Raw genomic sequence first — 27,076 nt, 5'->3', positions numbered from 1 at the left:
CAGCTATATGTATACCTATATCCCCATAACCCCTCCCTCCCACCCTCCCTATCCCATCCCTCTAGGTCATCACAAAGCACCGAGCTGATCTCCCTGTGCTATGCAGCAGCTTTCCACTAGCCATCCATTTTACATTTGGTAGTGTATATATGTCAATGCTAGTCTCTCACTTCATCCCAGCTTCCCCTTCCTGCATCTTTATTCCTGCCCCGATGACCCAAAAAATAATGAAACAATTTTTTCTTTTAAATTGCCAATATTCCATTTAGTTTGATAGAACATAGAAACATCTTTAGGTCATTAAGGGTCATGTATAATAATGATTGTTCCTCAAAATCATTCCACAGCCCTCAAGGATTCAGATGGGATCTAACCAAGGATTTAACCATCAAACACCTGGTGAACCAGATGACGTGTCTTTTCCAACCCTGAGAGCCTATGAATTATGTACAGTGGAGTCTTCCCAGAAAGGGGTTTCTTCTAGGCCCCTTTCAGGGATGTTATCTTCCAGTTGACCAAAGGGCATTCTTTATTAGGTATTCTCATCTATTAGGTGGACAAGGCAAAAAGGGCTACAACATTCAGACAAAGCTCCTATGTATCCACCACAAGAATTACACACACACACACACCAATATATTTACTACACAATTGCTCATTCTCTGTTACTAGATTATAGCTTTCTTAAAGGTTTTTTCTAAGAAAAAAAAAGCATCACAATGAATAGTTGATGGAACTGGATTCTAATGATCAAGATTGAAGTACAAGCTCTAAAAGTCTCCTCTACATCTTGGGCAAGTCATTAACCGCTCTCGCTGCAGCACTCACAATTATAAGATGGGACAATACCACCTGCCTAGCCTACTCTCAGGGAAATGGAGAGTCCTCCATGAGGATAAATACAAGAAAATACTCTGAAAAGTGAAAGAGGCATGCAAATGTAAAGAAGAAGAGGATGAAATAGAAGTCTCTGAACTTCAGGCAGGCACGCAGAAATGAAAGCCCCAAAAGAGATGTGACCCCAAGAGGGTGGGGAGGGGAGGTAAGAGGACAATAGGCATTGTTGGGAGAAGAGAGGTAATGAGTGCCATTAACTGAAAGTTTAAATTGAGTCCCAGGATCGTGGACACTTCTAGGTGCCGGTGCTGGGGTTCTGAGGTCAAATAAAAACTGGCAGCCCACATGGCTTGAAGCTGAGTTGGTGGACCTATTGACCTAGGGTTTCTCATCCCTAGCTCAGCCATGGGTGGGAAAGAAGGTGATGAGGGGGAAGTACTTGAGGCCAAAATCTAGACAGACCTTGAGTAAGTGTCTGTTTTGCTTTTTATCATTCCTAGTACAATGCTGTACACTAAAATGGATATTTAATAAAATGCAGACTAACACTTCTCGGCCTTGGTACACAATCACATCACAATGTCTCAAGTGTGTTCTAAATAACATCTCTTATTGAAGCCAATATTCTGTTTACTCCAGTTCAGACTATGATGTATGTACATGATCCAAGAATAATGCCTTCTTTGTTGGATGCCGTTGAGCTAAATTATTAGTACAACTCAAGATGGTATCTCTTCCAATTCAAAAAGCCTTTTAACACACCCAAAGTATCCTGGCTTGGAAACATATAATGGGTTCAAAAAAATTCAAATAAATCAACAACCCATAGCTAAGCAGTAAGTTGTTTCCTGGTATAGCATGATCCTAAAACTTTTTTCTTACAAAACCCCTTTCAGAAATCTTGACTTTTCACAAATACGATATTCCTAGTGATGGGGATCACCTTCATACCCCTTTGCCAACTACACAGGACATCAGAGGACTGATAGGAAAACCTGGTACCAGATGACTACAAAGAAGCCCCAAATCAAACAATAAACCATAACTAATGTTAAAAAGAGACCTTAGTTTTACATTTCTCATCCTTAAGCTTCTCTTATTCGAGAAAGCCTTCCTTGCCTTGGACCCCAGTCTGATGCAATGCCCAGACTGTCTGCTCTCACAGCACCTTGATGACCAGCTAGCACAGTACTTTTCAAACTGGGTGCAAAGGTGCATTCTTGGGAGCTCCCAAGTTCTCCATGGCTAGGTTTTTCCCCCCATTTTATGTTTATTTAATGGTATTAATAAAAGCAGAGAACACCCATTTCCACTCAATGTCAACGCTCACACTTGTGCTGGCGGGGCAGTCCTGTTTTGCCAAGCAGGAATGCTTTCATTATCACAGGCTGATGAAAAAACAATGGAAGTATCTGGGCCGAGTGAAAGCTGTACAAATCAAGATTTTTAGTGATTTCAACACAGAAAAGTGGCAAGATCACTGAATTACCACTTGTTCACTGGAACACACCAAACTCAGAGCTTAACTGTTAAAAGTCATTTAGTGGAAACTAAACATCGCCCATCACATTAATGTTAACTTAAATTTTATTGGTCTATAATTTTAGTTAATATTCAGCTTATGCATTTATTCTGATGTTCTTGTTGTTTGAGATAGAAGTTTAATGTGCTTATCCCTTGTATTATGTTTTATCAGTTTAAGTAAGTTTAAAATTATTTTTATTTTAGCCTATCTCAATATTGGGGTTCAAATTATTTTCCCCTTCAAAAGGAATCCCTACAAATCCATCAAAAGGAGGAGAACAGTGTGATTCTCAACGGCAGTGGGGCTGGTAGTACGGCATTTTCCCTTGAGGATGTACTAGACTATCAAGCCCTCCGAAGAGAATTTTATAAACGATACAACCGCCTCCTCTCCTCCAATTCTCCAGAAGACTCGGATTTTCCTCCCTACTTGCCAATATTCCCATCAACACCTTAGGTAACACTAGATGTTAACAATTGAAGCACGTTGTACATGGAAATCATGCAGCGATTATCATCCTACATTGCAGGAGACTGTGAACTTGCATGTCTCTCCAGTAGCCCAGGCACCCTTCAAGGTCTGGATCCTGTCTTACTCCTCTTCATATCCTCTGGAAACACCCATCACAGGAGCTGGTACATGGTAGACACTCAGACATCTGTGGGAGCTGGAAGCAGGAATCTACCACCTACCAGCTTTGCGGCAAAACCCCCTTCTGCTCCAATCACTGAAACATAAACCCCCCCCACCTGCAGCATTCCTCTCTTCTCTTCTCCTTTGACACATATGAGCCGATACCACCTTCCAGGGCCAACTCCACTGTTTTCTAGTTCCCATTCCCTGCTGACTTTCAGGAGATTTACCCTATTGATCATCTATTTTCTTTCCTATGTCTTGAATATTTCCCCATGTATTGGGTTCTTCTCCAGCAGTTAAACATGCCTAAAAATATCCTACTTAAAGAAAAATAATAAAGCAGCAAAGAAAAATAGCCCTCCCTTACTCCTCTTGCTGGCTGTACACTGCCTTCTTCATTCCTCTCTTCAGTCAAGTGTGTGAAAGAGCTGTCTGCCCTCACCTCCTTCACCAGCCCCATCCCCATTCCTCCCCTACAGTTTCACTGAAGTGGGTGCTAAAGCCAGCAGCCACCTCCATGTCACTACATCCATACACATTTTCTTTCTTCCTGACCTCTCGGCGGTCTAAGACCCAATGAACCACCCCTACTTTCTTGGAACTTCCTCCTCCCTTGCCTTCAGAATTCCACACTTCTCTGAGTTTCATTTTTCCTCTCCAGCCATTCCTCCTCAATCCCTTTTACTTCCTCTACTCAATTTTTAAAAGCTGGAATTTCAGGATGGGATCGAAACTATTTTCTTTTCACACTTTCTTTTTGGTCACCTCATTAACTAGATATAACTAGTTATTTATTTGGTCCACTGCCTATTTGTTCTCAGGTCCATTCCCCACTTCCTGCTCTGCTCCATAACGCAGAGAATGTATTTCCTGGGTAGCAGGGAGACTTAGCCAATGGGAGGCATTACTGAAAAACCAGAGGGTGGGAGGAGAGAAGGAGCCTGGGCATTTCCACCTCTACCCCTTTGCTTTCTGTACTGACCTCCGACAGTGGCTGCCTCTCCTGCTCCCCCTGGACAGGACCCTTCCCCATGGCTCTAGCTCCCACAACGGCTCTAGCTCTCACCAGATACCCTAACTCCTATTCTAGTAACACCTTTTCTTCCTCTTGTCCCCTAGCTTCCAGGGGAGTGCTGCTTCCTGTTGTTGCTAATATCTAGGTGCTTCACTGCCCTATTTGGCTTCTCAGTCCTCCATCACCTTTATAACCAATCACCTGAATGAAACTTCCTGTTTTGAAAGACCAGAGGTGATTTCCATTCTCCTGGTCAAATCTCAACCAATAAATCAATGAATCTCAAATTTACCCTTCCGGGCCAGGTCTCTCCACATGTGCTCCAAAGCTGCACATCAAACTGGGTACTTAGCATACTGGGCCCTGAATGGCTCATAGGGACCTCACACTCAAATGCAAAGCTTAATTCATGATCCCCTCCCCCAAATCCAATCCTTGTCCTGTGTCTTCTATCTCTAGGAATGGCATTTCCATCCACGCTGTTGTACAACCCAGAAACCTAGGAGTCACCTATGACACCTCTTTCTCTCTTACCCCTATATCCAATAAATGCCTACTACACATCTTCACCTGGTTGTCTAATCACAGCCTCAAACTTGACTTAACAGAGCTTTGGAATCCGCTTGCCCCATCATATCAACACACATGTTTCCCCACATCCCCAGGCTTCCTATCTCAGTAACTGGAACCAATTACCTACTTGCGGAGCCAAAACAAAAACATCCCTGATTCCTCTCTTCCTCAAACTCCACAACCAAAACAGGTCCCAAATCTAACCACTTCCTACCACACCCACTGCAATTCAAGTCACCATCACTCTTTCAAAGACCCCTGCAAGAGCTTTCTCAGGGGTCTCTTGGCTTCTAGTCTATAGGGCAGCCAGAGTGCTCTTTATACATTTTTAAAATAAAAATCATATATTATTTTCCTGCCCCAAACCCTCCAATGAATGTGCACCTCACTTAGATTGCCTCTCAAACTCGCTACCATGCCTCACAAGGTCCTACACGTTCCAACTCCAAGCTACTGCCCCGACCTCATTCCTACCGCATTCCTCCCTTATTCTGGGAACACGAGCCTTCTACTTCTCCAACATGCCCAACTTGTTCCTGTCCTAAGGCCTTTCTTGATACTTGCATTTCCTCTCCCTGGGATGCTCTTCCCCCAGATGGCTCACTCTCACTTCATTCAGGGCTCTGCAGAGCACAGAGCCCCGAAGAAAAGGATATAAGACAAATATGTTTTTATAGACAAGAAACACTGGAAACTACGAGACCCCCATTGGGAAGGGCAGCTGTGATATTGTGATTTATATTAAGAAAAACATACTTGGTCTTCATCCTTTTTCTAGCACAGAGCTTCTAAAACCCTTGGAATTTCCTAAGTGGTAAGAGAGAGAATTGTGTCTTTTGTTATGTTAATGAAATGACTTTTTTTTTTACATTTTTTTTATTGGAGTATAGTTTCTTTACAATATTGTGTTAGTTTATACTGTACAGCAAAGTGAATCAGCTATACGTATACATATATCCCCTCTTTTTTGGATTTCCTTCTCATTTAGGTCACCACAGAGCACTGAGTAGAGTTCCCTGTGCTATACTGCAGGTTCTCGTTAGTTACCTATTTTATACATAGTATCGACAGTGTATATATGTCAATCCCAATCTCTCAATTCATTCCCCCCACCTTCCCCCTTGGTATGCATACGTTTTTTTGGTTTGTTTGTTTGTTTTAATAGAAATTTATTTTTATTATTTATTTATTTGTTTATTTCATTCATTGATTTTTGGCTGTGTTGGGTCTTTGCTGCTGCGTGCGGGCTTTCTCTAGTTGCGGTGAGCGGGGGCTACTCTTTGTTGCGGTGCACAGGCTTCTCACTGCAGTGGCTTCTCTTGTTGTGGAGCACGGGCTCTAGGCACACGGGCTTCAGTAGTTGCGGCACGCGGGCTCAGTAGTTGTGGCTCACAGGCTCTAGAGCACAGGCTCAGTAGTTGTGGCACACGGGCTTAGTTGCTCCACGGCATGTGGGATCTTCCCGGACCAGGGCTCAAACCCGTGTCCCCTGCATTGGCAGGCGGATTCTTAACCACTGTGCCACCAGGGAAGTCCGGTATCCATACGTTTGTTCTCTAAGTCTGTGTCTCTATTTCTCCTTTGTAAATAAGATCAACTATACAAATTTTTTCAGATATTAACCGATATGCGTTAATATATGATATTTGTTTTTCTCTTTCTGACTTACTTCACTCTGTATGACAGTCTCTAGGTCCATCCATGTCTCTACAAATGACCCAATTTCATTCCCTTTTATGGCTGAGTAATATTCCATTGTATATATGTACCACATCTTCTTTATCCATTCCTCTGTTGATGGACATTTAGCTTACTTCCATGTCCTGGCTATTGTAAATAGTGCTACAATGAACATTGGGGTGCATACGTCTTTTTGAATTATGGTTTTCTCTGGATATATGCCCAGTAGTGGGATTGCCAGGTCATATGGTAGTTCTATTTTTAGTTTTTTAAGGAACCTCCATACTGTTTTCCATAGTGGCTGTATCCATTTACATCCCCACCAATAATTCATGAAGGTTCCCTTTTCTCCACACCTTCTCCAGCATTTATTGTTTGTAGATTTTTTTGATGATGGCCATTCTGACCAGTGTGAGGTGATACCTCATTGTAGTTTTCACTTGCATTTCTCTAATAATTAGTGATGTTGAGCATCTTTTCATGTGTTTCTTGGCCATCTGTATGTCTTCTTGGGAGAAATGTCTATTTAGGTCTTCCGCCCATTTTTTGATTGGGTTGTTTGTTTTTTGATATTGAGCTTCATGAGCTGTTTGTATATTTTGGAGATTAATGAAATGACTTTTGGAATGCCCCCAGGTCACCTAAGGATGGGGGGCTGGTTGCCAGGGGAACCAATGCTATGATTAAAGGATTAGAACTTTCAACTCTCAACCCTCAACTTCCAGGAACGGGAAAAGGGCTGGAAGTTTAATTGATCACCAATGGTCAATGATTTACTCAGTTGTGCCTATGTAATGAAGCCTCCATAAAAACCCAAAATGATGGGGTTCAGAAAGCTTCCTGGTTGGTAAATACGTGGAGATTTGGGGAGAGTGGTGAGCTGGGTAGGGCTTGGAAGCTCCATGCCCTTTCCCATACTTTGCCCTATGTATCTCTTCCATCTGGCTATTCCTGAGTTATACTCTTTTATAATAAGCCAGTAATCTAGTAAGTAAAATGTTTCTCTGAGTTCTATGAGCTTCTCTAGCAAATTAATCAAATTCAAGGAGGAGATCATGGGAACCTCTGATTTACAGCCAATCAGTCAGCAGAACAGTTAACAACCTGGGCTTGAGACTGGCGTCCGAAGTCTATGGAGGGAGTCGTAGGAATCTACATCTGAGCCAGTGGTCAGAAGCCCAAGTAACAACCTGGGCTTATGACTGGTGTCTGAATTGGGCAGGTGTGTGTGCTGTTGGGGTGGGGGGAGTCTTGCACAACTGAACCCTTAACCTTCGGAATCTAACACCATCTCCAGACTCTGCTGGTATCTGAAAATTGGTTGGTAGTGCGTGGGGAAGGCCCCCACATACACACACACTGGAACAGGGTACAGGAACCCCAAAGAGTAGCCTTAAGGAGAAGCCCTGGGCAGAAGGAAGAAGGGTGTTTCAACAGGAAGGTAGTGAATTTCAAAGATAACACTCACCAGCCTTACTATTCAAATACGTTACTGAAAATGTTTCTTAAACGTTAATGTCCATTCAAATCACTCAAGGATCCTATTAAAAATGCAGATTCTGATTCAGTAGATCTGGGGTGGGGTCTGAGATTCTGCCCTCCTCATAAGCTCCCAGGTCTTACTGATGCTGCTGGCACACAGAATACACTCTTGAGGAACAAGGTCTAGTAACAAAGACTCTCTACATTGGGTGCTTTATAGAATCACCTGGGGAGCTTTCCAAAAGTCCAATGCCCAGGCCACACCACAGACTGATCAACTCAGAAATTTCAGAGGGAAGGACCAGGCATCAGTATGTTATATACGCATGTATATGTACTGATATATGTACATGTGTATATTATACATATATATACATATGTGTATTTTATATATGTATATATGTTTTATTGCTTTTATTCAATGGCTTTTAACATAATCGCATAGTTGTACAACTATCACACATCAATTTTAGAACATTTCATAATCCCAAAAGAAACCCCATGCCAACTAGTAGTCACTCCCCATTTCCCCCCAAATCCTCCCACCCCAGGTTTAGGCAACCACCAGTCTACTTTCTGTCCCTATGGATTTGCCTATTCTGGATATTTCACATAAACTGAATCATACAATATGTGGTCCTTTGCGACTGGCTTCTTTCAGTAGTATATACATGTTTTCATTTCTTTTAGGTGTATACTTAGGAGTGGATGTGGTATACGATAACTCTGTGTTTGTCTTTTGAAGAACTGCTAGGCTATCTTCCAAAGCAACTGTGTCATTTTACATTCCCACCAGCAGAATGAGGGTTCCAATTTTCTTCAAATCCTCACCAGAACTTGTTACTGTCTTTTTTATTCTAGCTATCCTAATGTGTGTAAAGTGGTATCTCACTGTGGTTTTGATTTGCGTTTCTCTGATGGCTAATGATTTTGAGCACTTTTTCATGTGCTTATTGATAATCTGTATACCTTCTTTCGCGAAATGTCTATTCAGATCCTTTGCCCATTTTTAATTGTTTTTATTATTGAGTTTTAAGAATTCTTTATTTATTCTACATATGCCCCTTATCAGACATGATTTGCAAATACTTTCTCCCATTCTGTAGGTTATCTTTTTACTTTCTTGATGGCATCCACTGAAGTATAAAGGTATTTAGTTTTGATAGAGTCTAATTTTTTTCCTTTTGTTCATGCTTTGCCTAACCCAAGGTCATTAAATTTTTTCTATTTCCTATATTTTCTTCTAAGATTTTTTTTGGCTTTAGCTCTTATAGTTAGGTCTATAATCCATTTTTGAGTTAACGTTTGTCGATGGTGTGAGGAAGCAGTCCAACTTCATTCTTTTGCAAATGGATATCCAGTTGTCTAAGCACCATTTGCTGAAAAACTATTCTGTCCCCTTTGAATTGCCTTGGCACCCTTGATGAAAATCAATTGACAACATGAGAATTTACTTCTGAACTCTCAATTCTATTCTATTCATCTATCTGTCTATCCTTTTGATGGTATCACACAGTTTTGATTACTATAGCACTATAGTAAGTTTGAAAGTAGGAAGTGAGTTCTCCAACTTTGTGCTTCTTTTTCAAAATTGTTTTGGCTATTCTAGGTCCATCAAATTTCCATATGAATTTAAGATCAGCTCGTCAATGTCTGCAAAGAAGATGGTTGGGATTTTGATAGGAATTGTGTTGAATCTGTACATCCGTTTTGGGGAATACTGTCATTTTTAATAATATAAGTCTTCTAATCCATGAAATGGGGTATTTAGTCTTCTTGAATTTCTTTCAACAATGTTTTGTAGTTTTCAGAGTATAAGCTTTGTACTTCTTTTTTAAAATTTATTCCCAAGTATTTTATTCCTTTTGATATTATTATAAATAGAATTGTTGTCTTAATGTCATTATCATATTATTCTTTGCTAGTGCATAGAAATACAATTGGTTTTTGTATTTTGTATTCTGAAACCTTGCTGAACTGGCATCAGTATTTTTAAGCTCTCAAAGTGATTCCAACGTGCAACCAAGTCAGAACCACTAGGTTCAATACCATCCATGCCCTCAGGTCTAATGAAGGAAAATATGTCCATCATCACTGCCTTTATATCATTTTGGAAAATTCATCTTCATAGAGAATACATGCATCAACTAGTTCCAGAAGAAATAGTAAAGGAAGTCTAAAGGGGAAATTATATACGCAAATTTTAAATATATATAAAAATTTAAAGTATCTTGAAACACTTTACCTTAAAATAGTGCTGTTACTTTTTCTGGAAAAGGGTACTCAGATCCACCCCGTAAGTTTGAGAACAGTCATTCAATATGGTAGATTAAATCTGGGCCCCAGTTAAAAGTACCTCCAGTTCCCACCAAGCAAGAATGATCAAAAGCTTCTATCCTGATCTCAAGTGATCATGAAACATTTAAGTTAAGAAACTTGGAGAAAGTAATAGCTCTGAAGATAAATCCACTGGAAATGCTGCAGTCCCGTCAGTCCTCACAACGAAGCCAATTAAATCTGCTAACCTGGAAGAATATTTCAATCAGAGCAGGGAGCAGGCGCTAGGAGAGCAAAGACCTGCTTCCAACATGAGTAATTCAATAACGCTTCAGTTGACCATTCTGAGGTTTTCCCTTTTGTCTCACCTGTGCTGCCTTTCTTAACAGAGGCAGGCCCCAATTCTGATACTAGTTCCAAAGGGATCCCTCTGTGCCAGATCCCTCCGTGCTATCTTACGACACAGTACACCCAGAAAAGCAACCAATGGTTCCAGGAGAAAAAAAGAAACAACAAGAAGGCTTGCCAAGTTTACATCCTTCCATTTCCTCCAAAGAAACATTAGACCTCAGAACTGCCAGCCCTCAGCTGGCCCCAGCGCCCCAGCCAACAGGCCCAGGACAGGCAGTGAGAATAAGCACATCCCAGATTAAACATCAGTAGATTCCACTGAACTCATTTATCACGTTCTTCCTCCTCCTCCTGTGTCCCTAAAGAGTCCCTATTTGAACTCTCAAGCAGCCCTTCTGACTCTCTCAGAATGCACACAAGGTCTTAGCAACACAGAAAGGAACAAATCCCAAAATAATAAAGGGTCAAGAAACTCCTTTAGCCATGACGTTAAGACTAAGCAAGTTATCTGCATAAAATACAACCAATCAACCAGTCTAAGCAAACAACTGGGGAATGCAGTACTTACATTCTACAAGAGAATTCACAGTGAGTGTTAAAACTATATCATACAGGAAATTCCCTGGCGGTCCAGTGGTTAGGACTCTGCGCTTCCACTGCGGGGGGCACGGGTTCGATCCCTGGTCAGGGAACTAAGATCCCTCATTGCTGCACAGTGTGGCCAAAAAGCAAAACAAAACAAAACTACACAATACAAAGGACAGAAGGATAAATTAAAGGGATGGACAACAGATGTGTGACGAAGCAAGAACAGTAAAAAGTTAATGTTAGAAGCTATGAGGTGGTGGGAATATAGATATTCATTGTTAAAATTCTTTCGTCTTGGGCTTCCCTGGTGGTGCAGTGTTTAAGAATCCACCTGCCAATGCAGGGGACAAGAGTTCGAGCCCTGGGCCAGGAAGATCCCACATGCCACGGAGCAACTAAGCCCGTGTGCCACAACTAAAGACCCAACACAGACAAAAATAAATAAATAAATAAGTTTGTTTAAAAAAAATTTTTCGCTTTTTTTTAAAGGATTTTTTTTTAACATCTTTACTGGAGTATAATTGCTTTACAATGGTGTGTTAGTTTCAGCTTTATAACAAAGTGAATCAGCTATACATATACATATATCCCCATATCTCCTCCCTCTTGCATCTCCCTCCCACCCTCCCTATCCCACCCCTCTAGGTGGACACAAAGCACCGAGTTGATCTCCCTGTGCTATGCGGCTGCTTCCCACTAGCTATCTATTTTACATTTGGTAGTGTATATATGTCCATGCCACTCTCTCACTTCGTCCCAGCTTACCCTTCCCCCTCCCCGTGTCCTCAAGTCCATTCTCTACGTCTGCGTCTTTATTCCTGTCCTGCCCCTAGGTTCTTCAAAGCACATGATAGTGAGCAACTCATATGTACTTCAATCATAGAGTGCTCTGCAAATACTCTGGACCAGTGCATCGGAAACCCCTGGAGGAGGAACTGAAACACAGATCACAGGACCCCATCCCCAGAGTTTCTAATTCAGTAAGTCTAGGGTGGAGCTCAAGAATTTATAATTCTAACAGGTTCACAGCTGCTCCTGATGCTGCTGGTTTGAGGACCACTGGCCTAGAACTAAAATACTCATTACATGAGAGGCAGGAGAAAGGAGGAGGTGATGGGAATAAGAATATTTGTCGAGCTCCTATGATAGCTATGGTACGCGTCTTAAAATTATCTCGTTTAATCTTCATAGCAACTCTGAGACGGAATTATTCCCACCTCACACAAAGCAGTTTGGTAACTTACCCTAAATTCCCATGACTGGTAAATATAGGAATTGAGATTTAAACCAAGGTCTAATGGAGACACAGCCTTTGCTTACTTCCCCCCTACCTCACCATGATTTCTGTGTCATTAGAACGAAAGCAGGAGAAAATACTGGAATCTTTATAACTTGAAAACACTACTTTTGTTCCTTCTGAAGGTTATTGACCCCATAAACCACACAATTATTCAAAAACTAGACACCATTCCATATTAAAATGATCTGCATTTCAGACCATACCCAGGAAATTTTTACAGCTATAAAATATTTTTTTCCAGTTGCAGTAAAGATCTCTTTGCTTTCGAGTCCCTCATTCATTAATTACCCTCAGCACACAGGAAGCACTTGGAAACAATTAGAAGACTGACGTCCTCTAGGGAACGCCAGTAACTCCACAAGCATGATGCATGAGGGGGTGAAAGAACACTCATCTTTGAATTAGGAAGGCTGGGCTTGAACCCTGACTTCAGTTTCAACATCTAAATATACACTAAGTGTACTGGAAGCTTCCAGGTGTGTAAAACAGACCTCTTAATCTCTCAGCCCTTGTTTTCCTCAAATAACTTGACTGAGGTCACACAGTTGAAAGTTCATAGCACACCCCTCAATCCCTTCAACCTGGGGCTATGGCCACCAGTGTATTCAGATTATACATATACTCTCTGGTCTCCGGAATTCCTTGGATTTTTTAAAATCATTTGCTACTTACATCTTCTTTGTACTGACTCACCTTTTATGTACATAAAAACCAGTTGTCAATTTTGCATTAGAAAGGCCATTGTCCAGCTTTAGAAACGTTTAGGATTACAAAAACCTAATATGGGCCTCATCCATTGTTCATGCTAACAAATGAAATTTAGGGAGCACATACTATGTGCTAGGCAGTACATTATGTATTTTCACAGAGATTGTTCTTATTTCATCAAAACTACCCTATGATTCAGGAATTAAGAGTATGGATCTTGGGCAAGCAACTTAACTCTGCACTGGTTTCTTGATCTGTAAACTGCAAGGTAAGAGTAAATGGGGGAAAAAATAATTCTCTTACAATATAAATATTACATAGTAGGTACTCAAATGCTCTTGCTTGTCCTTCCTTGATTTTTTTTTTTTTAAGGTAAATAAAGAGAGGGTCAAAAAGATTGAATTAAAACCCTACATTCACGTGGCTAATAACTCACAAACACTTTCCAGAAGAGGCAAACCAAAAGGACCTCCTTACTGGGGGTGGGAAATGATTCAAAACCACTGAGGCTTTCGGTTAACACAGAGCTATTTACTTCCATAGAAACGGGGCACTGACTGTGTCCAGCCTGATTCCAAGAGGTTCCATGCATATCTGAAATCCATATCCTAACCAAACTTTGATTAACTTAAATGTTCAGAAAATGGTGTTTTAGAGTTAATTGAATTTTCTAGTTAACTCACAACCTTTTCGGCTGCCACTTGTCTAAATTTTTAAGTTTCTTTTCCTACTTAGTAACATCTTGTCTCTGAACATAGAGTTTTTGTGTGTGTGTGATAACGCATCTCCCACCACCTTAGGCCCACCGCTATGAGCGTTATTTTTTCATTCATTCATGTCTCCTATGTGTATACTTTTCCAGACAGGGCCCATTTTTCTAATTTGACAGCACTGTGAATACCAAGGTATAAAATCAGCCAAAACTGTACTGGCACTGGACGAGCCACATATTTTTTAAAGATAGATTCATGAAATGAGTTTGTTTTGCTGCAATTAACTTCCTCCTTTAAAAGAGGAAGCATGGATTAAACAATGAGATAGTATGTTCTTTTCACATATCAGATTAGACAAGGTGAAATCTTGGAGAATACCCAGAGTGTCAAAGAAGGGGTTTTTTCTACACCATTGGTGGGAATGTAAACTGACACAACAGTTTGGAAAGGCAACGTGGCAACATGTGATGATTTAAAATGTACACACCTTTTAATTAGGCAATTCCACTTCTAGAAATTTATCTCAGATATATTTTCATATTTATGTAAGTACAAAAATGTTTATTTATAATAGCAAAAACTGGACCATCATTAGGAGGGACCTAGTTCAATAAATTTTGAAACGGCCATACCATAGAACATTATGAAGCACTTAAAAAGGAAGGTAGGTCTGTATATTATTATATAGAAACATGTCCACAAAACACTAGGTTCAATTTGTAAAACTCAAGTTACAGATCCCATTTCTCTATTACGTGATGTGTATGAATATGTATCCATCCATGTGTTTCTATATATTAACACAGAAAAAGAGTCTAGAAGGGGGTACAGGTGAACTGTTCATATAATCAATACTTTGAAAGGTTTTTAACTTTGTTTTAAAACCAGCACGTCACATTTAAGATTAAAAATTAATTTTTAATTTAAAAAGAAGAGAACAAGGAAAAATGGAATAGAAGACAATAAGTAACTGAGATTTCACTATATTTCTAATTAAATTCTCTACCCCCATCAGCATATATGAAACTGGTCACCAAAACCTTTGCATTTAGCTGAGGTCTAAGACTGAAAGCCATTCTGAGTTGACAACTGAAGGGAAGAGAGAATTCAGCCAAGTAGCTTTTTCTTCTCACTCTTCTGTTGGGGGCCTTCATTTGCCTGTTGGCTTCCTATTTCTACAAAGAGATAAAAGAGGAACAAAAATCTTCCACATGTCACACTGAAATTACTGCAAACTTTGAAGAAGTACTTGAAGTTAACTGGAGTAGCCATCTGGTCCTGGCATAGTTGCCCCTGCCCGTCCCAGTACTTTTGGAAACTGGCAATTAGGTGAATGATTTGCTTGGGATGGCTGATTGGGCCTCAAAACATGAGCATACAAATCCAAAAAACTGTTATGCTAGTAAAGAGGCAACTACTGTATATCTACTTCATGATCTTCAAAAATAGAGATATTTTTTAATGACTGATTTGGGTCATGATATGGATGAAATAAGTTAAAGTACTTAGAATGATGCTTTGCACTAAGTTGGATAAGTGCTTGCTGCTATTATTATGACAACAACAATGATGATTAATGATACCTAATTACCTTCCTGGCTTTCTGCCCTCAGTGAACTTCAAGTCTAGGTGGAAAAATAAAATGGATCTATGCCAAACAGCTAGAGTACAAGACAATACAGATATTTGTCTGAAATCTTTTAAATCAGATTTTAAATGCTAAATGCTTTCAGAGAGAAGATGATCATTTTACACTCAGGTAACATAACTCAAATGTTACCAGGGTAAGAACCATGTTTGAGCTTTTCATCAACAAATCCTCCCCAATCTAGTGTTCTGCTTGTCAAAATAAGTATTTGTTGAATAATGAGCAGAGGTATGCCCTGACCAAGCAATGAGACATCATTAGAAATTGAGCAGGGGGAATAAAAAAGAAAGAAAAGAGGACAATTCTAGGAAGAAGTAAAGACCTGGAGGTATGAGATACCTCACACACAAGAAGTAGCAGAAGGTGATTTGGGTAAACACTGTGCAACGGTCCCTAGAGGAACTTGAATGTTAGCACTAAGGAATATGATTCAAATAGGATCACGTGAATCCCTAATAATGGCAGTGGCATTATGACAGCAACATTTTAAGAAATCTGACAGTAGTATCCAAATGGATAGGAAGGAGGAGAAATTGCGGACATGAAAATAATTTAAATACTCCATACCTCAAAAGTACAGTCTACCATGATAAATATAGCATATGTTGACCAGGGTGTTCTCTGAGATCTACCCACACCCCCTCCTTCATCCTACTCCAGTTTTGTGCACTTTCAGACCATTCTCAACCCTATGCCAAAGCCATCCTCCCCACCCCACAACCTAACAAAGCATTCCAGTGCCTCCATAATGCTCTTTAACATGGCATACAAGATCCTGCTTGCCTTTCCAGCCTCCTGCCCAAGAACACCCATACTTCCAACAACATGTTTCAGGGATGTCTTTCAGTGGGGTTCCTCAGTAGACCTCTCCTCCTTGGTTCTGTGCCTCACACGTGGCTGCCCCTCCTCCCTGTAGCACGTCCATCAATCAATCTCCTATTCATCTTTTGGTCTTATCCCCTCAGGAGACCTTCCCTGACCTCCTCAAGTCTAGTTTAAGTGGGTTCCCATATGAACCCACAGCACACTGTACTTCCTCTATCAGTGGATCTGCTTCCCACATGAGAGCTGGACTGATTATACCTTATGCAGACAATTAGCACAGTGGCTGGTACACAGTAGTACTAAATGGAAGAGAAGAAACAGGACTTAGATGGGAATAGACTTAGAGGAAATTGGAATAAAGGTGATACTTCAAAAGAATAAACTTTGGTGACTCAGTGGATGGAAGGGAAAGTCCTCTCATTGGACACCCACTTTTGCCCACTCTCTGGTCATGATTTGCATGTTTGGCCAGCCTATCACATTCTGCTATGTGGTTCAAAGAACTAAGCACTGGCAAGGTATGCTTTAAAAAAAAGAAATATAAGTGCAGATTATCAACATACCATCTGTTTATAACCTTCTTTGTGAAAAAGAAATTAAATCTTGGTCCATTTTCTAGAACCACCCTGCTACCCTGATACCATATGCTTTTCTAAAAGAAAGTAGAAAAGCCTGAAGTACTTGTTCAACCAATGATCAAAGTCAAGAATGTTGTGCAAATGAAGCTTGTTCCAAAAGAATTGTGTCAACCAAACCAGGGGAAGGGGGAACAAATTTATTAACATTCCCACAGCCCTGTGGGTGAATTTTTAATGAGTAACCTTGTCCTTGCCCTCTAACAGAAAGATAACCTTCATTCAAATAATATAGGGCTAGTGAGTAGAATAAAAATTTGATTTCAACCAATTTTATTCTAGAGAATAGAACTCATACTAATAAGTAGAATTTATATAGAAACAGGTTTCAAATCAATGCAGAAGAAAAAGATAATTTAGAATTAGAATTTCCAATAACTGAAGAGCTAGTGTTATGTTATGTCCCAATCCTGGATGTTTTCAAGCAAAATCTAGATGATCACACCAAAACCAGTAGAGCTACACATGCTAGCTGTATTCCAGGCACTGTACTACATGCTTTATCTAGATCTTCTCTCTAACCTTAAAGGATGATTTATTATTATCCCTAAATTATATAAAAGAAAATGAAGACTCAGACTATCCAAAGACATAAATGGCTACCACCTGCTGGTCCAAGCCACTATCATTTCTGGCCTGGATTATCATATTTACCTTCTAACTAGTCTCCATGCTTTCACCCCTGCCCCTGTAGTACATCCTCTACACAGCTGGCAGGGTGATTGTGATGGTTACTTTTATGTGTTAACTTGACTAGGCCATGGGATACCTGGGTATTTGGTTAAACATTATTTCTAGGTGTGTCTGTGAGGGTGTTTCCAGACGAGATTAGCATCCAAGTTGGTAGACTGAGTAGAGCAGATCCACCTGCCCCCCAACCCACCATGCAGATGGGCCTCATCTAATCAGTTGAGGGCCTGAATAGAACAAAAAGGTGGAGGAAGGGAGAATTCACTCTCTCTGGTTGACTGTATGAGCTGGAACATTGGTCTTCTCCTGCCCTCAGACTGGAACTTACATCACTGGCTCTCCTCATTCTCAGGCCTTCAGACTCAGAGTGGAACCACACCACTGGTTCTGATGAGTCTCTAGCTTACAGACAGTGGGTCATGAGACTTCACCTCCATAACTGCATGAGCCAATTCCTTATAATAAATCTAAGAGAAAACAGAATCCTAATAATAAACAGAACCAATAAAAGATATGTATGTGTATATATATATGTATGTGTATATATATGCTCTTACATATATATACATACATACATATGCATATATATACATATATGTAAGAGCATGTGTATACACACATACATACATATTTTTATTGGTTCTGTTTCTCTGGAGAACACTTATTAATACAGTGATCCATTTAAAACAACATTAGATCCAAAAAAAAAACCATAAAATATAAAATAAAAAGGGGAAAAAAAAATTACATCATGTTACACTGTGGGTTAAAACCCTCCAAAGGTTTCTGTTCTCACATCAACCTAATGTCGAAATTCTTACCATAGCCTGCAAGGTCCTACCCACAAACACCACTATCTCTCTGACCTCGTGTCTGATCTCCCTACACACACACACACACACACATGCACGCATGCACATACACACGCATGCACACGCACACTGGCCTCCTTGCTGTATCTGAACATATCAAGCACACTTCCAGTTTAGGACCTTTGCTTCCCTCTACCAAAAACTCTCTTCTCCCAGGCATCTATACAGTTTGTCCCCCATGTTCTTCAGGTCTCTGCTTAAATACAGTCAACCCTCTGTATCCATGGGGTGGGCGGATTGGTTGGTTCCAGCACCCCCGCCAGATAACAAAATCCACTGATGCTCGAGTCCCTTATATAATATGGCATAGTACAGTCGGCCTTCCACATTCCTCCGTTCTGCATCCGCAGATACAGAGGGCTAACTATAACACCTTGTCAGTGAGACTTCCCTGACCAACTAACGTAAAATAGAAACCCCCTCTCCTTTAGCTTTCCCTATCCCCTTCCGCCTGCTTTGTTTTTCTTCAGAGCATATATCATCATCTGACTTCTGTATTTACTTGTTAGTGTCTGTGTCTTGCACTAACCTGTGACCTATTTGAAAACCAGACCTTGATCTGATTATTTATGACTGTATCTTCACCATCAGAACTGTGCATGGCACAATAAATCTTTGTTGAATAAATAAAGCCCAGACAACCAGATTTGAAATCTATTCTCTTAAATGTCAAGCCATTCTGGCATCCAGGAAAGGAACTGCTTTCACTAGAAAGGCAGGTGTATTAGATCTAAGGTCCCTTCCAATTCTAGGACTATGATGCCATGACACCATCATTAGGGCCTTAAGAGCATGGTTCTCTCTGCTGCTCTTTCCTTTGGCCACCTTTTACCACTTTCCTTGAATAAGTAAGTGGTAAGCATTAGGCAATGGATGAGATCACAGGTCCAGGAAGCCAGCTCCTCCTTAAGTCATCTCTAATCCATTTCTCACGCTACTATAGTTTGCTGTTATTTCTCAGATGCTATCTGATCTGCAGCCACTCAGCTGTCAGTGGAAAAAGAGAGTATCAAAATTTGTGTTTTTAAACCAGTGGCTTGACTGCCAAATATACAAGTCATCATAGTTTTATAATTAAAACTCCAATCAAGCATAAGCAGCAAGAATATTGAGGTCATTTACAAATAAACAAAGACAAAGATAAATTTACCAACTCACCATTGATCATCCAAGATAAAGTTAAGGGAAAGCATAAAACCAACCTTGCAAGCCAGTATATTTTAGTGCCAGAAACCAACAGAGCAAGAGAGGGCTCTGAACTGGCAGATTTTACTTCTGTCTAATTAGTACTACTAGAAGACATGGGAATCCAGGGAGCTGGAGATTTTAAAACTTCAGGAAAGGCTGGCAGGTCACATGACCAGAAGAGGGGATGGAAAATTGTTCCATAACATTGCTGGAGTAAGATGCCTCATTATTTCCTGCAGTTCCACAGAGTTCTCAGTAAAAGATACTTAAAATGATACTAGATTAAACGTATCAAGCCAGTAAGTAATTATATTACTATATTCTTATTGGGGGTCAGCAGCTCTTAAATGTTAGCTTGAGACACTTCCATCTGAATCTTTTACATCCACCAGAAATGTGCTCACCTATTGACTTTCCAAGTTGTGTTGGTTTTTGGTTTTTCCTGTAAGTCCTACTGCTAGATCTTCAGTTGAAACATGCAGCCATTAGCCACTCTTTGGACAAATCCAACAGAGAAATTTCTCTTTCTCAACCCTAACTGCTAATCTGTGGGTGTCTCAGAATACTAGTGAGTTGAAATCACCTATATAACCACCTTTTTTTTTTTTAACATCTTTATTGGCGTATAATTGCTTTACAATGGTGTGTTAGTTTCTGCTGTATTACAAAGTGAATCAGCGATATGTATACATATATCCCCATATCCCCTCCCTCTTGTGTCTCCGTCCCACCCTCCCTATCCCACCCCTCTAGGTGGTCACAAAGCACCAAGCTGATCTCCCTGTGCTATGCGGCTGCTTCCCACTAGCTATCTATTTTACATTTGGTAGTGTATATATGTCCATGCCACTCTCTCACTTTGTCCCAGCTTACCGTTCCCCCTCCTGTGTCCTCAATTCCATTCTCTACGTCTGCGTATTTATTCCTGTCCCGCCCCTAGGTTCTTCAGAACCATTTTATTTTTTTTTTTAGATTCCATAAATATGTGTTAGCATACGGTATTTGTTTTTCTCTTTCTGACTTACTTCACTCTGTATGACAGTCTCTAGGTCTTTCCACCTCACTACAAATAACTCAGTTTCATTCTTTTTATGGCTGACTAATATTCCACTGTATGTATGTGCTGCATCTTCTTTACCCATTCATCTGTCGATGGACACTTATGTTGCTTCCGTGACCTGGCTATTGTAAATAGTGCTGCAATGAACATTGTGGTACATGACTCTTTTTGAATTATGGTTTTCTCAGGGTATAGGCCCAGTAGTGGGATTGCTGGGTCGTATGGTAGTTCTATTTTTAGTTTTTTAAGGAACCTCCATACTGTTCTCCATAGTGGCTGTATCAATTTACATTCCCACCAACAGTGCAAGAGGGTTCCCTTTTCTCCACACCCTCTCCAGCATTTATTGTTTGTAGATTTTTTGATGATGGCCATTCTGACTGGTGTGAGGTGATACCTCACTGTAGTTTTGATCTGCATTTCTCTAATGATTAGTGATGTTGAGCATCCTTTCATGTGTTTGTTGGCCATCTGTATATCTTCTTTGGAGAAATGTCTATTTAGGTCCTCTGCCCATTTTTGGATTGTATAATCACCTTTTTGTAAAAGGCTAATGAGGAAGCAAGTCAAGTCTTTACAGGATTTCCTTCCTCTAAAACATTTTTGAAGAACAGAACAGCTTAGCATACTGACAGAACTTAGGAAAGAGAGGAATAATAATGTTAACTTACTAGGGGTTTGGGACTGTGCTAGTTGCTGCGCGGGGATTCTCATTCGATGCTTCCTACAACGCTCTAAGATAGATACTACTATCCACTACCCCCCCCCTTCATCCTACAGGTGAGAAACTAAGTTTCACAGAAGCCAAAGAACTTGCCTAAAGTTATACACCAGTAAACAGCAAAGCCTGAACACGAGCCTGGGTCTTCCTAGCTCTGCATCTGCACTTTTAACCACTATGAGTGCAACACTGGAAGGGAAGAATGGAGGTGGGAATAGAAAAATGACATTCCTTCCTCCTTATGTAGATATCGGTTAGAATCCAGGAAAGAATCACTGCAGGTTCTTTGCTTCATTTGAAAGTTACCAATCCGTGTGCGTGCGCATGTATGTTTGGATGTACTCAGAAACATACACAACGTATGCACGCACACACACTGCAAATCTTCCCACACTGTAAATGTCTCCCAGGCTATATGTGGGCCTTGCTTAAAGGTCACCCAACAGGCCCCAAGGAAAAGAAGGGCTTGGTCTAAAAAGCTTTATATTTCCTCTCACTTTTTCAAACACTGGAAAATCCATTTGGCTCAGAGAAATGAATAGTAAAAGGAGTTCTAACTACTTAGAGCCAACAAAACGTAATGGAAAAAAGGCAAGAATATGGCTGGACTTTATTTTCTTTTTGCTCAGCACATCCTGTCTTTAATGTGAAAGGTAAATAGGCCATGCCAACATACTAACTCTTTTTAGGTGAAATTATCTAGGTTATGAAAACAAGCAACAACTGTGTTTTCATTATTCTTTAATTCGTGGCTGACAGAAATAGCTTCCAAAATAAATCAGAGAGGCAAATATCGCTCACAAGGGAGAAACCCACAAATTTTCCCTCCTTTGATAATGGATTTTTGTGAATTTTTTTTCTTTCCCTTGAATTATAATTGTGTGGTATTATCTGAAAGAGTGTGTTGCAAAAGCTAGAAAAGGAGAATTTGAATTTTCATATTTGCATTATTTAAATCCATGGGGGAGGGTGGGGAGAGAGAGAGAGACTTTTTCCATATTATTAATTAGTAGACTAACGTCCCTGAGATATTTAACTTTCAAGTACAACAAGTAATTTTACAACACCTCTCTCTGTAACCCCACAATATCAACTTCTTTGGCTCCGTGATGCACCTAATGATTCATGACTTAAGTCATGCTAGTGAGAGTTCCACCCATTTTTGTCCATATATTTAGCTTCCCTTGCTTCATACTATACTTTCTTCTCTATGTTAAATCTGAGCAAACAGTCTAACAGAAACCATCTTCTCAAATAGAACATGGTAAAGCTTCTTCTTTTTTTTTTTTTTTTTTTATTATTTATGGCTGTGTTGGGTCTTCGTTTCTGTGCGAGGGCTTTCCCTAGTTGTGGCAAGCGGGGGCCACTCTTCATCGCAGTGCGCGGGCCTCTCACTATCGCGGCCTCTCTTGTTGCGGAGCACAGGTTCCAGACGCGCAGGCTCAGTAATTGTGGCTCACGGGCCCAGCTGCTCCGCGGCATGTGGGATCTTGCCAAACCAGGGCTCGAACCCGTGTCCCCTGCATTGGCAGGCAGATTCTCAACCACTGCGCTACCAGGGAAGCCCGGTAAAGCTTCTTTTAACAAGAAACTAGATACATCGATGGATTATTTGAAGCAACATCTGTCCCCTTCCTTTCTCCGGATGTCATTTAAATCAAGAATTACATCCATGGGGTAAGTCAAAGCGGCATTCTTCCATGCACTGGTTGTGGGGAAATTAATAGGTATTCCACTCAAGAAAAAAGGTGGCATTGGTCAAACGGAAATGCTTCATCAGGAGGTCAACAGGGTCCCTTTGCTTTCTTTCTAACCACAAGATTTCACAGAGTCTCTAAAATGCAATTATGCTTTACATGCCTCCAAGAGAGGACTAGAAAACATACACGTTTCCAAGCTAATTTGACTTGGAAACAGAGCTGGAGGGTCATGGAACACCCTTGGGTTAGGGAACACCTGCTTAAGCGCCAGGTCTGAGCCGGCCAACAGCCAATGGTCCAGTCAGACACTGTCCATCCTGTACTCTCCAAGCACACTGATCACACTGTTTCTTAGGGAAAACAGGACAAGGACAGAATGTATAAAGAGCTTTATTGAACTGATGAAAATATACAAGTATAGCACCATCTCTAGCAGGAGAACCATTACATTTGGACGTTCTCCTCATGGGAGGGGGAAGAAGGAACTATCTTAGCAAAACCATTTTAAATATATGGCATGCACAAGAAGGCTTTCCCAGCCAATAATTGGAAGATGTCATCCAATCATACTTAAAATTGGGAATTAGTAGTATACAGCCTATTAAAAAATGTCACAGGTTTCTTTTCAGCCTTGAAAACATAAAACACATTTAATATCTTTAATTCGAACGCAAATCAAAATCTGGGGGGATCAGACACATTTTTAACTGGTATTTTTAACTGGTTTTTAACATCAGTAACCCTCAGATACATTTTTAAACTGGTTTTTAAAAAGAAGAAATAAGAGCTCTAACAGAAACGTTAGAATAGTATTTCAGGTGAGTCTGGTATCAACTGCAAATTTATAGACACTAATGTAATCAAACACACACAGCTTACTATTTTGGCAGATCATAGAAAATGGGGTATTGGGAAGCCAGGGAAGGTTAATGTTTACAGCGATGAAAAGTTCCCAAGTTGGAGGGATACCAAAAATACCAAGCCATTTGTCTTTCTGCTTTTGAGTACTCCCCAACAATGAGGAAGTATGAATCTAAATGACAGAATAATCTAATTGTATTAACTCCTACCCCCCAACTGCTGAAGGAGAAATAAGAAGCAGTTGTGCTGTCTTTAACTGGGAACTAAGATCTATGGAAACAGTAATATGGCAGTGGCAGCAATCTGTGACTATGAAACACAGCCTTTGCTTGTCTGTGTATTCTTTTTCCAACGTTGACGCACAAATTTGAATTCTGCTCTTTGAGATCTCATTGCAAAAAGTGAATTCCATATCCTGCTTTGAAACATCATTAACCCTCAGACAAAAATTTCCACTCTGGCTTTAACCAAATGTTGCTTCTGACTCATTTGTTTCAAGGATTAGCAAAGGTCCGAAAGCGATGTGAGAAAGTCAAAGAAAACAGTTTTGAAGCACAGCACTCAGAAACAAAGTAAGACCAAAGGAAACTGAAGCTGCCCCGTGATGACAAGGCCATTTCCTTACTTCCTGCCAAGTAACACACGCTGACAAGATGAGGAAGAACCAGCATAAACATCACTTACTGAAGCCTCCTTCTGTCCACCCAACTATCAGTGTAACATCCTGGTCCCCACACTCCTAACCTGCTGCTCTGCTTTTTTTCTAAGCCCCTATTACCCACTAGTATGTAACTTACCTATTTAGTATGCTAATTATTTATTATGTAACTCCTTTGATAGCATATAAGTTCCTAAGAGCAAGGATCTATGCTGGGTTTTGTTTCTTTAACTGATAAATCGCGGTGCCTAGAACAATTCCCGGGACACACAAATGCTGCTCACTAGATATCTGTTGAATAAAGGGATAAATGATACTATTCTTTGCCATCTTTGGATCCTACAGTTGAAAACATAAGGAAAGGATTTTAGTCACTTTCCTTTTTACCTAAAAATTATTCCCACCTTTCTCTCTACTCTAATCCTCAATCCAAAAGAATTTAAGAAAATTGATATAAACTAGCTAGAAAATGTATCATGTTAGTTAAATTAACTTAGACAAAAAGAGATGGAGTAGAATTTATTTCACCTTGACTGTTTTTTTTAAAAAAGTATGCTTAGTAAAATGTCTTTTTATAAATTATTCCAGTATTTCCTAAATGATTTCTTTCTCCTTACTCCTGTTGATTTAAGCACTGATCACTGTATCTAAACTGGTCAATTTCCTTCACAAGTCAGGGGTATTAAACCCACATTTGGCTGGTGATTATTATACTTACTGTATAATAAATATTAACAGTCTGCCCATACAAGGCCTACCAAAGCAAAGATAAACAGTGACTACTGTAATTTAGGCATAAGGCCCTCCCCTCTACCATGCTGAAATGCCCAGCACTCTTCCTAGCTGACTCTTAATCCGTCCTTAGTTTAAAAGTGTAGCTAATTCAAACACACAGGAGAGAGGTAGGTACCATAAATAGAGGAAAGACCATTTATTTCTGGGCCTATGAATACAGGCCCAGAGTAGGTATATCTTACTACTTTTTCATTTTTTCATGAAAAATTTACCAATTTGTTATTTGAAATTTCCCAGTTGGGGATGCAAACAAAAATGTGTTGAGGCCCGATGTGGCCCACAGGCATCAGTTTACAATCTCTTGTTTAAGGCCTCAGGTCAGAGAGCACTGCCACCAGGAATCCCCCTCCCACTCCTAAAGTGGGTGAGGCACTCCTGTGGTATGTTACGTCTAGCCATCCCTGATTTCACCAAACTCTTGTATAGTTCCTGCAACGTGTCCATCTTTTCTGTGGGGAGTATTTTACTTATCTTTATATTCCCAACATCAAGTGCCTAGCACAGAGTAGGAGCTCAAAAAATGCTTTAATAAATGAAAATTTGAACGAGACCACCTGGTTCACGCTTCTAGGAGGCCCCGTGAACCCATGAGTCCATTTCCTATCTTTATTCTTTAACCAACCAACCTTCAGGGATACATGCAATCAAGGTCACGGGCCTTGATACCAAGTGCCAAACTAAAAGAGACAAGCCCACCCCTGAAGATCTATAGGGTTATATTTGTTATGAAGAATAAGCAGCATTTGGCATATTGTGAAAATAGGAAAAAAAATTTAAAAAGGAAATTCGACAAAGTAAAACAGTTGTATACCATGTGCTTTGTAGGAGACGAGCAAGTACATGAAGTAAAATTCAGCAAATTGCTACCTGATTTTTCCATCATTCAAAACACTTGATGAGCTTCTTACAGATGGTAGTTAACTAAGGCATGTTTAAAATGTCTATTTTGTTCCTTAGCTAGAGCTTTAAGAACAGAAAGATGCTGCTTATTCAACCAATAATTAAACTTCATATACGTGTTACACTTTGCCTAAACCCCAGTAAATATCGGGTTTACTATTCAAGATAGTATTTGGAATCATATCCAAATGTGGAATTGCTCTCCCAAGCAGAATCATATTGTAGCAAACTTTGGCTTCTCGGGAAGTCACAGAAGTATATCCTGTATTTTTACAATTCTTCCCTTTGTATTTTCTCACGATGAAAACATCAGGGTAAACTTACAGCTGTGCAAAAGATGCACCGGCATTCCTGGAGCGTGGTCATCTTGTCCAGAGACTGTTCACACAGGCAGAGTTTGCAAGTGACGAGGGGGGCCAGAGCTAGGTCTCCAGGTGTGGGATTTTCGGCAGCGGTCATGGTGAGATAGTGGAGCCTACCAACTGAGCCCATCAGCCTGTCTTCAGCGTTCTTCAGTCTCCTCAATCCCTACAGAAAGGCCCAAAGCAGAAAATATTATATCCATTGATACAGCTATTGTTTAACCAACACATCTGGGCACCAGCAGGGCAAATCCTCACCCTCAATGATCTAAGTGTACAGCAAATGCATTTCTGAGAACCATGGATTAGAGAGCTTATCACCTTGGCAACCTATTCCTAGAGTCCTGAAATGTAAGGTGACCTCATTGTCCTGACTCATATCAAGTCAACTATGGAAATTAAAAGACTACTATGAACAAACACACCATTTAGGAATCGCATTGCTATGACCAATTCAACAGATTCAAAAAATACTT

The 27,076-nt window shown here is 40.2% G+C and overlaps 1 protein-coding gene across 1 annotated transcript in view; it reads right to left on the bottom strand.

The window, feature by feature from the left end:
- Positions 1 to 27,076, bottom strand: part of RNF144B (ring finger protein 144B) — a 79,310-nt gene that overhangs the window by 39,919 nt on the left and 12,315 nt on the right. The window contains exon 2 of the mRNA XM_061195758.1: positions 26,563 to 26,766. Coding sequence (XP_061051741.1) covers positions 26,563 to 26,730 — 168 coding nt within the window. The 5' untranslated portion in view covers positions 26,731 to 26,766. The remainder of the gene's footprint in view (positions 1 to 26,562; positions 26,767 to 27,076) is intronic.

This window comes from Eubalaena glacialis, chromosome 7, assembly GCF_028564815.1.
Source record: "Eubalaena glacialis isolate mEubGla1 chromosome 7, mEubGla1.1.hap2.+ XY, whole genome shotgun sequence".
NCBI classification, from domain to species: domain Eukaryota; kingdom Metazoa; phylum Chordata; class Mammalia; order Artiodactyla; family Balaenidae; genus Eubalaena; species Eubalaena glacialis.
Note: the sequence above shows the minus strand (reverse complement) of the source record. Positions and strands in the feature narration are given on the sequence as shown.